General features: G+C 44.4%; 1 protein-coding gene across 1 annotated transcript; it reads right to left on the bottom strand.

Moving 5' to 3' along the window:
• Positions 1 to 6,057: 6,057 nt before the first annotated feature.
• On the bottom strand, positions 6,058 to 14,561 carry Zscan12 (zinc finger and SCAN domain containing 12). The gene is given in 3 exon segments (XM_016007285.3): positions 6,058 to 8,088; positions 9,662 to 9,806; positions 13,418 to 14,561. Coding segments are annotated over 3 exon segments (1,797 nt in total). The 5' UTR covers positions 13,823 to 14,561; the 3' UTR covers positions 6,058 to 6,841.
• Between the last annotated feature and the right edge of the window lie 1,641 nt (positions 14,562 to 16,202).

The following is a 16,202-nucleotide window of genomic DNA, read 5'->3' as shown; positions in this document are numbered from 1 at the left end:
TATCCAAACTATTGTAACGTTCAGGATACTTTTTTGTTTACTTCTTCGTAGCACTGGGGATTGTGTGTTAGGCAAGTATTCTACCACTGAGCCAAGTCAGTCTGAGATACTTTAAGAACAAGGAGAAAACAAACCAACAAAACCCCACCTGTATTCCACAACTTGAAGCTGCGTGTGGTGGCTGCTGCCTGGAGGTTCAGGTTTTAAGGTCACCCTCAATTACGTACCAGATTGGCCGCCAGCCCACGGTACATAAGATCCTTTCCCAAAAGACAAAAACAGAGACTGGACAGAAGGCTCAGTGATGAAAAGCACTTGCTGCTCCTGCAGAGGACTCAGGTTTGGCAACTCCAGTTTTAGGGGCCCAAGGCCCTCTTCTGACCTCTGGGGGCACTAGAGACACACGCGGACGCTCACACATATGCATAAAGTGAAATCAATAGATCAATACATCTTGTTAAGGAGACAAACAAAAGACTCAAGAATTCAACATGAAAATACTTCAGGGAGTATTTAAAAATATTTGAAAAGTCTTCAGAGGGAAAGCCTCCACCAGAAGGCTCCAATCGGGACTTTTGAGAACAGTAAACACCAGACTGGGGGCGGCGCTGGAGACTGCGGCACTGGAGATGGAGGCGCTGGAGTCGGCAGCTGTGTTCTTGCTGCTCTTACAGAGGACCCGAGTCCAGTTCCCAGCACCCGCTTTGAGAGACTTACAACCACCTGTAACTCCAGCTCCAAGGGATCTAACACACTCCTCTGGCCTCCATGGGTACCCAAATGCACAAGTACACTTACACACACACACACACACACACACACACACACACACACACACACACACACACACACACACACAGTTTTTCTTGCTGGGCAGTTGGGCAGTGGTGGTACACACCTTTAATCCCAGCATTTGGGAGGCAGAAGTAGCTTGATCTCTGGATTTAGGGCCAGCCTGGTCTACCTAGTGAGTTCCAGGACAGCCAGGGCTACACAAAGAAATTGTCCCTAAAATAAGTTTTCTCTTTTAATTAATTAATGAGATGTATACTAAGTTTAGAGTGGAGTAAGAAAGATTTAAATGAAAACAGCCTCTACGAAGGAATCCTCTACTTAGGATGGCTAAAAGTGACAGAATCATAATGACAGTCCTGAGAGGCTGGACTCAACAGCTTCAGGTACACAAAGTCCTGGTGTGTATGAAGAGTCCCTCTGCGATCACAGGAAAACTAAAGGTTCTCAATGATGCTCTTAAGAGGTAAACTGAGGAGCCAATCAAAGTACTCACATAAATGGAATGCTATGAACATTCACAAATATGAACTGTTTATATAAGATATACAGAAACACTACAAAAATATGCAAGAATGACTTACCAACCATTCTGAGGAACATCTGGAAGAGATACAAAAAACTAGTAAAATGGGTTTTTGGAGAGGTTGTAGTATGAGAACTTTCCAACTTTCTAGGGATAAAGGCTGGAAAGAGATTTAACTAAAAGTTAGCAAATGATTATTCCCAGGGTGGAGAGACACTTATTACTCTAGAACTTGTGGCCTCCAGAATTAACAGAGCACCTTCTGACCTCTGAGAGGAAAAACTGGAGCAAATGAAAATTTTCTTTTCAGTGCCAGGGAACAAAGCCAAGATTAAGCAAGCAGTTCTAGAATTGCTGCTCCCCAGGGCCATTTTATGGAACATACACTTTCTACCTTCCTGCTTTGGGATGGAACTTGTCGCCCAAACTAGTCTCACACTACTGAGGTCAAATGATCCTCATGCTTCAGCCTCCTGAGTGCTGGGGTAACAGTTAAGCACCACCATGCCCCCTTTTCCAGGGAGTGCTACAATATAAAATAACTTGAAAAAGGTTCCTCGCTAACAATAGACATACTGAGTCAACACCATTTTGGACATCTCTAAATATGATTTGTATTGAGAAGACAGTCAGGCATCCCTTGTTTCTTGATAGAAAGGCAGAGTCTGAATTGTGGTTTTAGGAGGAAGGCTGATTCTTAAATGAGAACTCACTTTTGAGGTAGAACATCCTCTGCAAATCTTCACTGTCCAGATTACCACTAGGTTATGGGACATTGGCCAAATCACACAAGACTTACTATAGAAAGACAATGATACCATAATACTGAGGTGTTTGGACCAAGGTCTGGGCTTTCCTACTTAGACTAAAAGGAGTTGAAAACTTTCTACAGAAAATTATTCAAGGCCCCGCATACCACTGCAACGCATGGTTTGTCCAACTGAAATAAGCACCGTGTGTAAGAACTTCAAAGTATATGCTTTGGAACATGGCTACTTGTGTTCCAACCTGACCCTACCATGTACTGTGTGACTTAGAGCAAGCAGAATCCAATCTCAGCTTGTGTTTAAGATTACATCTTGCCACTGCTTCAGAGACTCAGCTCTGCCCATCCACTCATGTACTGTGTTTTACCATAGAATCTCTTAACATGAATTCATTGTAAAACAAGAAGCCAGACAACCTGAGGAGTTACTTGTGCTTGGAATAACTGTTGAATTACTGACTGCATTACTGAAACCTTGGACCCACTTTGTTCCCCCATTCCTCCTGCTTCCTATTGTGCATTTGAAAATCTACACCAAAACGCAAAGGGAATCAGGTCCACAGCTCATACCTGTAATCCTAGCACTTAGAAGGCTGAGGTAGGTGGGCTGTCAGAAATCTGAGACCACCCTGGGCTACAGAACTACAACCAAGTGTCCTTGTGGCCATCATGGCACTTTCTGCCCAGTGTCGTGTACGGCTGCACCCCATCACACTTGACATCTGTCACGTCCTCCGTTTGGCCCTCAGTTTCTGGGGGTGCCAGTCTGGCTCTACCTAGCCACACTCTACCCCATTTTTGAGTCTGATCTCTTTTGATGCATATGTGGAAATTTCATGCCCCTCCTTTGTGGTACTGTGGATTCTTAAGCACAAGAAGTCAGAACAAAGCTCCCACACATTTAAACAAGTTACCAATTATATCTCTGTAGAACCAACATGTCCCATTGTTCTGGTCTTTGGTCATGGTCTGTTTATACAAAGTATTCAGGATTTATACTGAATAGTGTGTGCAGAAAAGCAAGTGGGAGGACATTTGTGTAATGATGGCGCATGGTAAGCAAAGCAGGAGATGGTGAAGACTCAGGAATGGAAAGCAGTTCCACGGGCTGCATTCCAGCAAGCAAGGCAGCTCTGGTTACCATGCAGTTGACTCGGGATGCATTCCAGCAAGCAAGGCAGCTCTGGTTACCATGCAGTTAACTCGGGATGCATTCCAGCAAGCAAGGCAGCTCTGGTTACCATGCAGTTGACTCGGGATGCATTCCAGCAAGCAAGGCAGCTCTGGTTACCATGCAGTTAACTTTCATTTGGATAGCACATCTGTGAACTCTGAGTAGATGAGAAGTACCAATAGCATTAACCTGGTAAGGAGGTATCCTCAAAAGAGTTTCCATGACATTAGCAGGAGGCGGGGTAAACTCAATAGAGAAGAGGCTACAGATACACAGTTCGCTGGCTTAATCTGGGATTATGTGTGCCGATGAAGAAGCAGGTTTTGCTAAGCTCACTTGCTTCTGCCTTCTGTTGTGGGGAAAGCTTGGTGCAGTAACCAGTTAGTTTTAGCTTTCAGTACTGGAGATTTAATGTGGAGCCTTATACACACTCAGAAAGGGCTCCAACACTGAGCTATCCTCAGCGCTTTTCTTTCTTTTCAACTTTTTCCTTTTTGAGACAAGGTCTAAGTCACCCAGGCTGGCTTTAAACTTTCCACCTTCCTGAATCAGCCTCCTCAGTAGTTCCCACCAGGCCCAGCTGAATGAGTTATTTCTCAACAGCTCATCTGCTTTTCTGTTGTGAACAGAATGTCTTTTCAGTCATGAAGAAGCTGTCGAGATGGATGTCTCAGCTGGTAAAGACATTTGCTGCCAAGCCTGATAGCCTAAGCTTGATGCCAAGGTGGAAGAACTGACTCTTCCAAGTTGTCCTCTATTTCCACACATATGCCATAGCATGTCACGAAAACACATACAAACTAAACAAATATAACTTTAAAAATGTCGTGCTAGCTCCAACACCAAAAGCCAATCTGATACACAAGGAACATAACCCGCAAAACTAAAGCCATTATCATTTCTATGCGAGAGTGTGTCCCCGTGACTAGGGAGGGGCTCAACTCCCAACCTGGTGACGCTGTTCGGTTAAGAGGCACTGGGGAACGAAGTCTTATTTTCATCAGGAGGGAGACTTGCTAAGGAGTGGGATTATTATTCTCTCTCCTTTCCCTTTTGTGCCTATGCATGAAATCCACTGACAGCTGGACAGAAGGGAAGAGGGACTGGAGTTGTGCTGGAATACAGAGAAATATCAAGTTTGCTGCAGTAAGGGAGAAGAGAAGAAAATAATGGGCTACCTTAATATGCTGTGGGATAATGCTTTTGTACACTGGTTTAATAAAATGGTGATTGGCCAGCAGCCAGGCAGGAAGTATAGGGGGGGATAAGCAGACAAGGAGAATTCTGGGAAGAGGAAGGCTGAGTCAGGAGATACCAGCCCCCTGGTCTTGGGAGCAGCATATAATGGCACACAAGGTAAAGCCATGAAACACATGGTGACATATAGATTAACAGAATGGGGTGAGTTTAAGTGTAAGAGCTAGTCAGTAGTAAGCCTGAGCTAATGGCCGGGCAGTTTTCATTAATATAAGCCTCTGTGTGTTTACTTGGGGGACACGAGTGGGAGAGACTTGTCCCGACCACCGGCAGGCCAGGACACAGGAAAACTTCCAACCACACTAACAGTTATTAAAAATGATACAGGAGCCACAAGCTCCATGTGGGTTGACTGCTCCCTAAAATAATCACCACAAGTTCTCAACCAAAGCAGTTATTTGGGCTCAGAACACAAGGGTAGTGGCAGCCCCCTGGTGGTACAGCAGCACCATCTTCTAGGCACTCGGTAAGGTATGCAAACCAAAAGGCTAAACTAGTTCTCAAGAATATAAACACAACACGATAACGGCAGGACTAGTAAACAAAAAGGCTTAACATTTTGTTGTTTTACAGGCACAGGCCTTATGTTCAGGGGAACCCTGGGAGCCTTTGAATGTCTTTACTTTTATTATGTGTACAGTATTTTGTCTGCATGCATGTCTGTGCATCTCTGTGTGCCTGGTACTTGTGAAGGTTGGAGGGGTACATCAGATCCCCAGCACCTGGAGTTACAGTGGCTGTGAGCTGCCAAGTGGTGCTGGAAATCCAGCCTGTATCCTCCAGAAAAGCAGCCAGTTCTCTTAACTACTGCTGAGCCATCTCTCTAGCCCTCCCCCTCCTTAACACATTTAAATGTGAAATGATGGAAGGACCACACCAAAACCATAGTTTTAGGCCCTGATGGTGTTCACTCCAGAGCTGGGGACAAATGTTCTGAGAATCTATAGTTCATTATGATTCACAGTAACACCCCAGGCATAATGAGCATTTTGTAGGACTCAAGCACAAGCACTTATTCGTTAGAAACAGGTTCTTACTATGTTGTCAAGGATGACCTCAAACTTTAGGCTCAAGCCATCCTGCCTCAGCCTTCTGAGAGGCTGGGACTATATTACCATGCTCAGGTAAACCTTCAAAGCTTTGGGGATTGAACCCAGGGCCTCATTCAGTGCACACAGGCATTTTAAATACATGGCACCACAGGTGATGTTGTCCACCCATGTTGCGGTATCACAGGCGTTAATAGACATGTTTAGAAGCCAGACACAAAAACTTGGTTTCTCTGTGTAGGAGTGTTTTGCCCGTGTGTGTGTGTGTGTGTGTGTGTGTGTGTGTGTGTGTGTGGTGGTGTGTGTGTGTGTGTGTGTGTACTACCTGTGTGCCTTGTACCCAGAAGTCAGAAGATGGCACTAGATGCCCTGGAACTGGAGTTATGGGTGGTTTGGAGTCACCATGTGGGTGATGGGAACCAAACCTGGGTCCTCTGCAAGAGCAACAAGTGCTCTTAACTGCTGAGCCACCTCTCCAGCCCCTAGTATCCTATTTTCTTTTTCTTGAGGTCTCATGTAGCTCAGTCTGGCCTTGAACGCCCTAAGTAACCACAGATAGCACTGAACTCCTAACCTCCTGCCTCAGCATCACAAGTGCTGGGATAGACAAGCATGTACAACCACATTACTCCTAGAACAATACTCACGGTGTTTAGACAGACGAGAGGAGCTCGGTGTCCACGCACTCCAGTGTTACCTAGCACCGCCAGCATACAGCTCTCCTCTCTACCCCCAAGCTATTTCCAACTGACATCCATCAGGTGAGCCTCAAATCAACCCTCTAGTAGGATGGCTAGTTTCATCACTGACGCTTCCAAACGCCCCACATTCTTGCTTCTGCTCACCTGTTTTACCTACATGTGTTTCTCCCTTCTGCCTTTCCAAATCCATCCATCATACCCTTATTTTCAATCAAATCTTTCAGGAACTCTTCCCTGACCAGGTATACAAATTATCTGTTCTTCAGAATTTATAATACTTACTCTCTCCTATTTTAACTCTAAACACCCTGAGCATCAATTCCACTGTCCTTTTTAACTAGTCTTTTCAATTAACTATGGCAGATTTTCACATCCCAGGCTGGGCTGTAAATGCTCTAAGAAGTCTGGTAACAGACTCGTTCCTTCACTGCCCCGATACAATGAACAGTACACAGTGGGTGCTCATCAAATATTTATGGTCTTCTTACAGTAACAACAGCTGAAGGGTTGCCACAGAGCATTATAAATATAGTATTTCTCGCCGTCCTGCACTCTGAGATAGGTTCCCTGCAGTCCTCACACAGAAATAGTTTTTGCTCCTTTGTGAGTAGTCTGATGATGAGTGGAGTTCTGCCTGAACAATTCCCCACACTCCTTACCCTGACAGGGAGCACTTCTATTATGAATTCTCTGGTGCTTCCTAAGGCCTGACCTCTGTCTGAAGGTCTTGCCACACTTATCACATTTGTAGGGATTCTCCCCAGTGTGGATTCCCTGATGCTGAATGAAGCTAGTGCTTCCTGGAAAGGCATTCTTGCACTCATCACATTTGTGGGGTTTCTGCCCAGCGTGCATTCCCTGATGTTTCATGAGGACTGACCTCTGAGTAAAGGCCTTCCCACACTCAGCACATTCATAGGCTCTCTCTCCAGTAGGAATTTGCTCATGTTCTGTAAGACTTCAGTTTTGAACAAAAGCTTTCCCACAGATATCACACATGTAAGGCTTCTCCCTGGTGTGGTTTCTCTGATGCTGAGTAAGACCACTTTGAGTGAAGGGTTTTTCCTTGTGGTGCATTTCCTGATGGGTAACAAGAGATGAGTTATAAACAAAAGCTTTCCCACACTCACTGCATGCACAGGGTTTTGCACCAGTGTGAACTCCTTGGTGCTGAGTAAGTGTGGAATGGCAATTAAAACTTTTATTACCCTGAAGACACTAACAAGGTCTGTTCCTTTTGTGGCTCTTGAGATGGTGAAAGAGGCCCGCTTTCTGGCAAAAGGCCTTGCCACACTCAGTACAGTGGTAGTGCTTTTCTCCTGAGTGAAGCCTCTGATGTTGGTTGAGAGCTGACCACTGGCCAAAGGCCCTGCCACACTCATTACACTTGTATGGTTTCTCTCCAGTGTGGACCACCTTGTGTCGAGCGAGCACAGTCCTCCATCGGAAAGTTTTCCCACACTGCTCACATTTGTAGGGCCGGTCTCCAGTGTGGACCCTTTTATGTTCTACGAGGCGTGAGTGCTGACTGAAAGATTTTCCGCAGTCATCACATCGATGCAATTTCCTCCCTGGACAGATGTTCTGGTGTTCAGCACGGTGTTCTGAGATCTCAGGCAAATGTGCCCCATTTTTATTATGCAGAAGCCGGTTGTCCTTCCTGGGAGCTCCAGAAGGCTCCTCTCCAGGGCCATGGGTTTCTTCACACTGGAGTGCATCTTTTGCTAATCTGCTTGAAGTATTCTGTTCTGCTTCCATTCCTTCCGAAAGGTCTTGCTTCAGAGTTCCATTCCTGGACTCATTTCCAGTCTCCACACCTGAAACTACAAAAAGGAGCCTGCATGTCACCCACTCGCAGCGGAAGGAAGTGACAGCTTATGAAATCAGCAACAGAAAACTATTCAAATGCAAGTCACATATCCTCAGAGTTCCCACTACAAACTATAAAACTGCATTAGGATGTAAGATGAATCAAATGTATATAAAGCACTCCAAAAATGAGTAAGGAGGTAATAACTCACCAAAAACTAGGCAAAGGGAAACTACAGTTTCCTAAGGAGGAGACAGACAGCTCCCACAGGGAGACACTACTCCATAATCAGGCAAAAATGAGTTAAACAGCACAGATACAACTTTTTAAAACGTTTTATTATTTTATGTGTGAGTGTGCACATGCCAGGCCACATGTGTGGAGGTCAAAGGACAACTTTTGGAAGTCGGTTCTCGCCTACTGTGGACTCTGGGATAAACTCAGGTGGTCAGCCCTGCACAGCGGTACTTCTATCTGCTGAGCCATCCTGTCAGCCCAAGGTGTGATTTTTCACTCACTGGACTTGCCTCGTTACTTGGGTATTACACTGTACTCACAAAATGGGCACACAAACTGCTGGTGTGAATTTATCCAAATTGTTATGGAAAGTAATTTCATAATATCTACTGAAATTATAACAGTACATAACTTCTGACACACAGTACTACAGATAGAAATCTATGCTATGGTATTTATTACAGCACTATTTGTTATAACAAAACACCAAAGACAAATGTCATCAGTAGCAGCTGGCTAACCTGCTTCATGGCTTGTCTACAGTTCTTAATACTAAGCAGCTGTTAAGAAATAAAAAAATGCAAGAGTCTACCATCATGGCCTAAACGAGAAGAAAATCTTTACTAAAAAGTCTCTGAAGGACACATAAGAAACCAAAAACAGTGACAATTTGCTTCAGAGTTGGGGGAGGAGATGAGATGAATCAATGGCACAGAAACTTTTCAGTGGATAATTTTTATAAATCCTTCTCTTAAAACCACAGGACAGTTTACCTATTAAAAAGCTAAAGATCAGAGGAAGCAGAGATGAGGAAGGTAGCAAGTGCATCTCTTCACCACCTCTAACATCTCTGCCATGTTCTCTTTCCTGTTCCTTCACTCATAGGTAAGTCCCTCTTTTCCTCTCAGACTGCTAGGTAGCTGCAGACAGCATGGAGCAAAAACTTAGTTACTAAAAGGGCTAAGGATACAGACCAGGGAGAAGACAAAAATACTTTTTAGTAGGTCCAAGGCTACAAATAGCAGAGGTCAGAATAAAGAATTACAGCTATCAGAAGAATGAAATTAAACCTAAACAAATAGACAGATTTTGGAAAAGTACTAATTTTGTAAGAAGAAAGGGGGCTGTGGATGCACCTTAGAGAGAGAACCTCACGCGTGAGGTTCTGGGCTTGAAGGAGGGAGGGAAATTAACTGAAGTGACAAACCGTGATATCTGGACGTCCACACACGAGCATCAGGTTTCTGGACAGGCCCTCCTGACTTTAATGAGGAAAACGGTGGGAAGCACAAACCAGCCCTCAGGTCCTGCCTCAGCCCTGCTCTCCCTCCTGCTCCCTTCTTCTTTACCTTGCTCCTCTCGGGCTTCACATTCTGCAGGTTCACACCCCAGCTTGGCTTTCACAAGTCCAAGGGACGCACTGGGTTCTAGCTCTGCCCCTAAAGGCTTCAGCTCCTGCAAAAATATTTTCTGTTCTTCAGTTTGTGTTGAAGCCTGAGGGAAATGAGAGAAGTACTCTAATAACAGCGAACAAGACTATAGTGTTCCCGGCGTTGGCACTTGGCCTGCTCAAACCTGAAATGACCTTTTTCACAGCAATCAGCCTGCCTCCATCCCACTCATTTTTCAGGGTCATTTTAAAACATCACCCTCTCCGGGACCTTCCTTTCCCCAGTACAGCTAAATTGTGTTGATTTTCTGCTATTTTTACATCTTCGTCTAATGCTCAGAGAATGAAGTGGAAAGAGGTGAAAGGAGAGATTAAAAGAAGGCAGAAAGGAGGAGAAAAGGATTTAGGAGGAAGGGGCTGGAGAAATGTTCAATATTAAGAACATTTGCAGCCGGGCGGTGGTGGCGCACGCCTTTAATCCCAGCACTCGGGAGGCAGAGGCAGGAGGATCTCTGTGAGTTCGAGGCCAGCCTGGGCTACCAAGTGAGTTCCAGGAAAGGCGCAAAGCTACACAGAGAAACTCTGTCTCGAAAAACAAAAAAAAAAAGAAAAGAAAAAAAGAAAAAAAAAGAACATTTGCTGCTCTTCAGAGGACTGGGATTTGGGGTTCCCAGTATCTACATCACGTGACTTCCAACTGTCTAGTTAATAGGTTCAGCTTCCTAAGATGATTTCCACTAATTCTATTTTGACCTATGGGCCTCGCTACCACCACTATAGAATTACCAAATATAGCAACCAGAGTCATTATTTTAAAATCTACTTTACATTTCTCTTCTACTCAAAGCTAGGCACCAACTTTTTATCTATAAAATCTAAATTCTTTATAATGGTCTGCAAGTCTCTATATGACATAATTTCTTCAATTCTTTCATCTTCTTTAAGAGTCGCCTCTCCCCTAGGCACACTGGCAACACTTAAGGTCTATGCAGTTAGCATTTCCTCTGCTTGCATGCTCTGTGGCCCGTCTACTGAACGGCACGACCCTCAATTCCTTCACTTCTCTTTTTCTCTATCGTTTTAGTAGGTTTATCAACATCGAACACCTTATTACATACATGGAACCTTTTTTCCTCTATCTCTTCTCAGTAGACTAGAATCTACATAAGAACAGTAACTTGTATATGATGTTCACTGCTGCATCCCAACTACTTCTGATGGTGTGTGACACAGAACTGGTACTCCATAACTGCAGAATGGCCACCTACAGTCTTAACCGTTAGAAGTGTCTTTATTACAGTTCTCTTAAAAGCTTCAAAACCTTAGTGCACAGCCCATGACAGAGTCCTCAGTAAGGACGTCTCCACTGACACAGACCCTCCCCTGTCGGAATGTAGCCTAGGCTGCCTTTCATCTGCTGACCTCCTGGCCTCCTATACCTGACTACTGGGATTAATTTCCCTTTCTTGTGTGTGTGTGTGTGTGTGTGTGTGTGTGTGTGTGTGTGTGTGTGTGTGTGTGTGTGTGTATCAGAGGACAACCTCAGATGTCACTTTCAAGGTGTTATCCACTTTTTTTTTAAAGACAGTGTCTCTCACTGGCCTACAACTCACCAAGAGGACTAGACTGGCTTGTCAGTGAGCCCTCTGGAACAGTCTACTTACTTTTTGAGACAAGGTGTGTCACTGGCCTGAAATGCAAGTAGGATGGGTTGACCGGCCAACGAACCCCAGGGAACGGCCTTTCCCCACCTTGCCAGCAATGGGATTAAAGATGTGTGCCACCATGCCCAGCAATTTCTATGTGGATTTGGGGGATCAAACTCTTATCTTTGTGCTTAAAAGGCCAAGACTATACTGACTGACCTGGGTCTACAGCCATGAGCCACAATATCTGGCCCCAGAACCTTCCTTATAGATCCTATCTATCATCATTTCCACTCAATTCCTATCCAAGTCACACCCTGTACTTTGTAGCCAGGATTTCATGATGCTGTTTCAAACTTTTTGACACAAGCTTCTTTTCTCTCTCCCATCTATTTTATAACCAAATGTCAGCTTAACATTTCTTTTATTTCACTCTTTATACTGAGATCTCATAGGTTTAGCTCTTCTGACACACTCTCAGTAAGATCATTTATTGCTATCTGAAGCTGGCTTGTACGCTATAAGATGTGTAGAATCATATCTGCCCTCCTCAGTTATAACACCCAAAAATTTTCTAAGAAATTGCCAAATATCCTCTTTGGCTAGAAATCACCACTGGTTGAAAACCAGTCTTGTCATAGTTAAGACAAAAATAACAAAGGAATGATTCTCTCTTATGCCTCCTTTACATGATTTTTATAGCTCACGTAGACTGTGGAGAAAAGATTTTTAAAAAGCCTTTGTACTAGAAGAAAATTTAAACCGAGAGGTTGATGGTCAAGGTCATGAACTCTGTATCTCAACTTTTCTACACAAACTTCACCTTTCCAACACAAATGGGTTTGCTATGCCTCAAATATGCGTTGCCCATCCTGGCCCTCCCATCTAACTTTCCATTTGCTCCCACATCTCATTCATTCAAGACAGTGACTTTGATTTTCCCATTTTTTAACTGTTTCATGCAGAATCAGGGTAGTGGGTTTATGGTGTAGGACTTTTCCTGGGGAGAGGTGAGTAAGCTTCTATTCACTCCAGAGAGGGCATTGATAACAGACCAAATAAAGAGCCCATCTAAGTCTACCTTGACCAATCAATGAGTTTCTTGAGCTTGCTTACAGTCCAGGTGAGGGGTTTCTTACACACCAGGGTGGAAGTCCCACCCTAGCACTGGTGAGGAATTCATCAAATTTGCAACACTGGAGTCCTGCTGCTCACTAACAGCTCCCGGGTGTGTGTGTGTGTGTGTGTGTGTGTGTGTGTGTGTGTGTGTGTTAACAGGTGGTATCCTCCCCAGTATTTCCCAGCTCTCCCGGGTGTGTGTGTGTGTGTGTGTGTGTGTGTGTGTTAACAGGTGGTATCCTCCCCAGTATTTCTACTAGGGAATATTAACAGCCCCACCACCATGTGCACAGCTATCACAGGACTCGGGCCGAGGCACAGGACCTTGCACACACTAAGCACGTCCTCTAGCACTGAGTTACATCTCCAGGTCCTGGTATTTTTGAGACAGGGTCTTGCTATGTAGCCCAGATTGTCTCAAACTCTCAGCCCACCTGCTTCCACACCTTCTGAGTGCTAGTTGACAAGCATGTGCTCCTGTCCAGCAAAAAAAACACCTTACTTCTTAATGATTTGTTTTATATTACACAATACCCTTTACAAGAGGCTGCTTTCCCCCTTAGGACCACCACCTCTCTAATACCGTGTCCTTCTACCGTCTTCTGAGATCTTCTCTCTGGAGTATAAATCTTGTGTTTCTGAACCAAGCAGCATATTCATCAGATAGAATTTTGTAGCTCAGCACAGAACTATACAATCTCTCTGATGAAAAGGCATAAATAAATATGCTAAGATCGGACAGGAGTGGTGGTGCGTACCTGCAAGGAGGTGAGATGTGAATATTACAAGCTCAAGGCTTGTAACATACAAACTCAAAGGGGCTGTAAATTCAGCCCCTTTTGGATCCACCTAAGTGTCAATACGCTTTGTGAAATAATGGTACAATTCACTGCGGCCTACAAACCCACAATTAATTTTAGGAAACAGAAACCGTATTTTTTTTTTCTTACCCGGTATCCTAGTTCATCAAGCTCTCTCTCTAAATCCTCCAGCACAGTCACTACCTCCTCCCCATTCTCCAGGTTCTGCTCCTGCACCCAGGCCTGCAGCTCCCTAGGCAGGATGGTCAAGAACTGCTCCAGCACCAGCAACTCCAGGATCTGTTCTTTGGTGTGGGTCTCGGGTCTCAGCCACTGACAGCAAAGTTCTCGGAGTCGGCCCAAAGCCTCCCGGGGTCCAGATGTTTCCTGGTAGCAAAACTGTCGGAAGCACTTTCGGAAGACTTCTCTGTTGTAAGTGTTCTTTTGTAGGCTCCAATCTTGTCTGGTGGTATACTTACATTCTTCTTCCATCTTCATTTTCAAAACTCCCTCCTGGTTCTTACAGATCTCCGTATCACCAGTAGATGCCATCATAGCTTATACAAAAGATTTACAAGTGTCTCAAGTAATAACTCCTTTATGGAGTGAACCTAAGGAATAAGCCATCATTATTAACACAAACTATCATAAGTAAATACTACATATTTTAAGAATTTAAGTGTGATAGTCGAAAGCCTGCCCTCCAGTGAATTGCCTGTTCTCGGTGGAAATTTAAGTACTTTCACAAAAATAGACAAAAGTGAAAACGATGCCAAGTTGTTTCAGGATTTCTGGGAGTAAGGCTTGGTGAGAAACTTATCTCCATTTATTCCTAAAGTAAAACACAACTAACTGAAATAAAAACTTCAGAACGAGTAGACGGCGTTGGGGAAGAGCAAGTGCTGCCTACCATGCGCAAGGTTCAATACCAGTATCACAAAAATAACTGCACCAGTCGAGGAGTAGACAATTACCACGACTGTCTGCTTTTGAAATTTTTCAGAATACCTCACGCCTAGTGGAATAAAATCATACACACACAACAGTCACGCGAATTGGATTATTCATAAAGGGTGAAGGTTGGAGGTGATTCTGTCCGTCTGCCCCTCCAGTTCTCTGACTGTAAATCTAAGCTCTGCAGCGCTGCTAGGTCCCGGCCGGCTCTGCGCCCCAGGCGTACCACGGGCGGCCACCCTGCGGTCCGGGTGGCCTTCCCCCCCAGCTCCAGCCATCTTTTTAAGATCACAGTCCAGGCCGCAACCCGCGCCCTCCCGCCAGCCGGGAGCAGCAGCTCGCTCACCACGGCGCTCCTGCGCAAAGATGGGGAATCCAGACGGCGCAGGAACCGGAAGCTATCCCGGGCCGCCACGAAGGCCGGAACGGTGGAGCCCGGGCGCTAGGCGTGCGCACTCCCAGGGCCACTCTACCGAGGCGCGGCGTTCTACTCTATGGTTGTGCCCCCCACCCCCCTCCCGCGCCTGCGCGAGAAGGCTGGGATTTTCAATCTGAGCGGACCGAACCTTGCGGGAAGTAGAGGATTCCCATCCTTGCGGGTTTTCGAGTTTGTGTTTCGGTATCTCTGAGATAGATGAGTGATGCGTCAGTGACACGTTCTCCCGGACCCTTCCCGACTCAGCTATACTTCTCCAGCGTGGATGGTCTCCTCAAACCCAACCTGTGGGGTTTTGATGGCCTTTTCAATGGTTCTTCTCTGGTGTCCTTTTTTATACTGGTAATAGGATCATAAATTTGAAAAGCCACGATGGCCAATGGGGGAAATATACTAAAAGGATAACTTAGTAAGTTAGGATATAAACAACACTAAAATCAGCCTTCATATATACAATCGTGAATGAAAAAGCCACAGCTACAAAAACAAAAAATACTCAAGACCAAGAAATGTGCCACATTTACTTCGGAGAAATTTTAAAACACCCTTTAAAAGGCCAAATATGAACATAAATAGCAATTTGCTTTTCTTGGGTAGGAAAACTCAACAAAAGTATCGAATACTCCTTAAATATGATATCCCAATAAACACATTTTTCTAGAACTAAAAAATATTTTGAAATTAAAATGGAGAAGAATCAAGAACCCTCTGAAAAAGAATAATGATTAATGGTCTTATCACGTACTAGAACATCCTGTTATGGAGTGGGGGAAAATCTCATCCCATTCTTAGGGAGCTAATACTAGCACATGGGGAAGGTGATAAAAAAAAATGTAAGCTCTCAAAGACAGTATGAGTTTATTATGGAGCAAAATATGTGTGGAGCATGGCTCAGGAACTTGGATTTAGGTTACCAGAACAAAATAAATCAAGGCAACTATAAAAGATAATTGGTGGAAATGTGAGGTAGGTTATAGCTCTCTGAACAGCCTTGGATTGGTGGAACCAGGTGACATGTTAGTATATTTCAAAGGGATTTACCTAATAAGACCAAGGACATTAAGTCAGACATAGAAGTGGGCAATGAATGGCTATAAAGAGAGCTAAATGTAGCATAAGATAATTTGTCTCTGAACTCTGCAACATTGAAACTCTCCATAACCACCTAAATTCTAATCATTCAATCAGTCTTGTAGATAACACAAACTGGCTACTTCCCCCCCCCCCCCCGAATATCTGTTCACACTAGTTAGATAATAGGAGACCTGGATGTCATTAGGGATGAACCCCTCCCTTATAATCAAGAACTGAAACTGCAGGACTAGTCAAAAGATCAGTATTAGGTCACATTTCTGAGGCTGGGTGCAACTACCCGGAAGGTTGCTAGTAGATGACTATGTAAACTTTACAAGATAACTAGCCAGAGGCTTTCTGGTAAAGAAGAAAGATAGGACATTGTCCCTTCATAAATCTTAATCCAAATGAGCCTGTCAATCACCTGAATGGGAAAGCACCCCTCAGGAAAGGGGAGTCAGTTCTGGAATC

Source organism: Peromyscus maniculatus, chromosome 5, assembly GCF_049852395.1.
Source record: "Peromyscus maniculatus bairdii isolate BWxNUB_F1_BW_parent chromosome 5, HU_Pman_BW_mat_3.1, whole genome shotgun sequence".
In the NCBI taxonomy this organism is placed as follows: Eukaryota; Metazoa; Chordata; class Mammalia; order Rodentia; family Cricetidae; genus Peromyscus; species Peromyscus maniculatus.
This window is presented reverse-complemented; position numbering and strand designations above follow the sequence as displayed.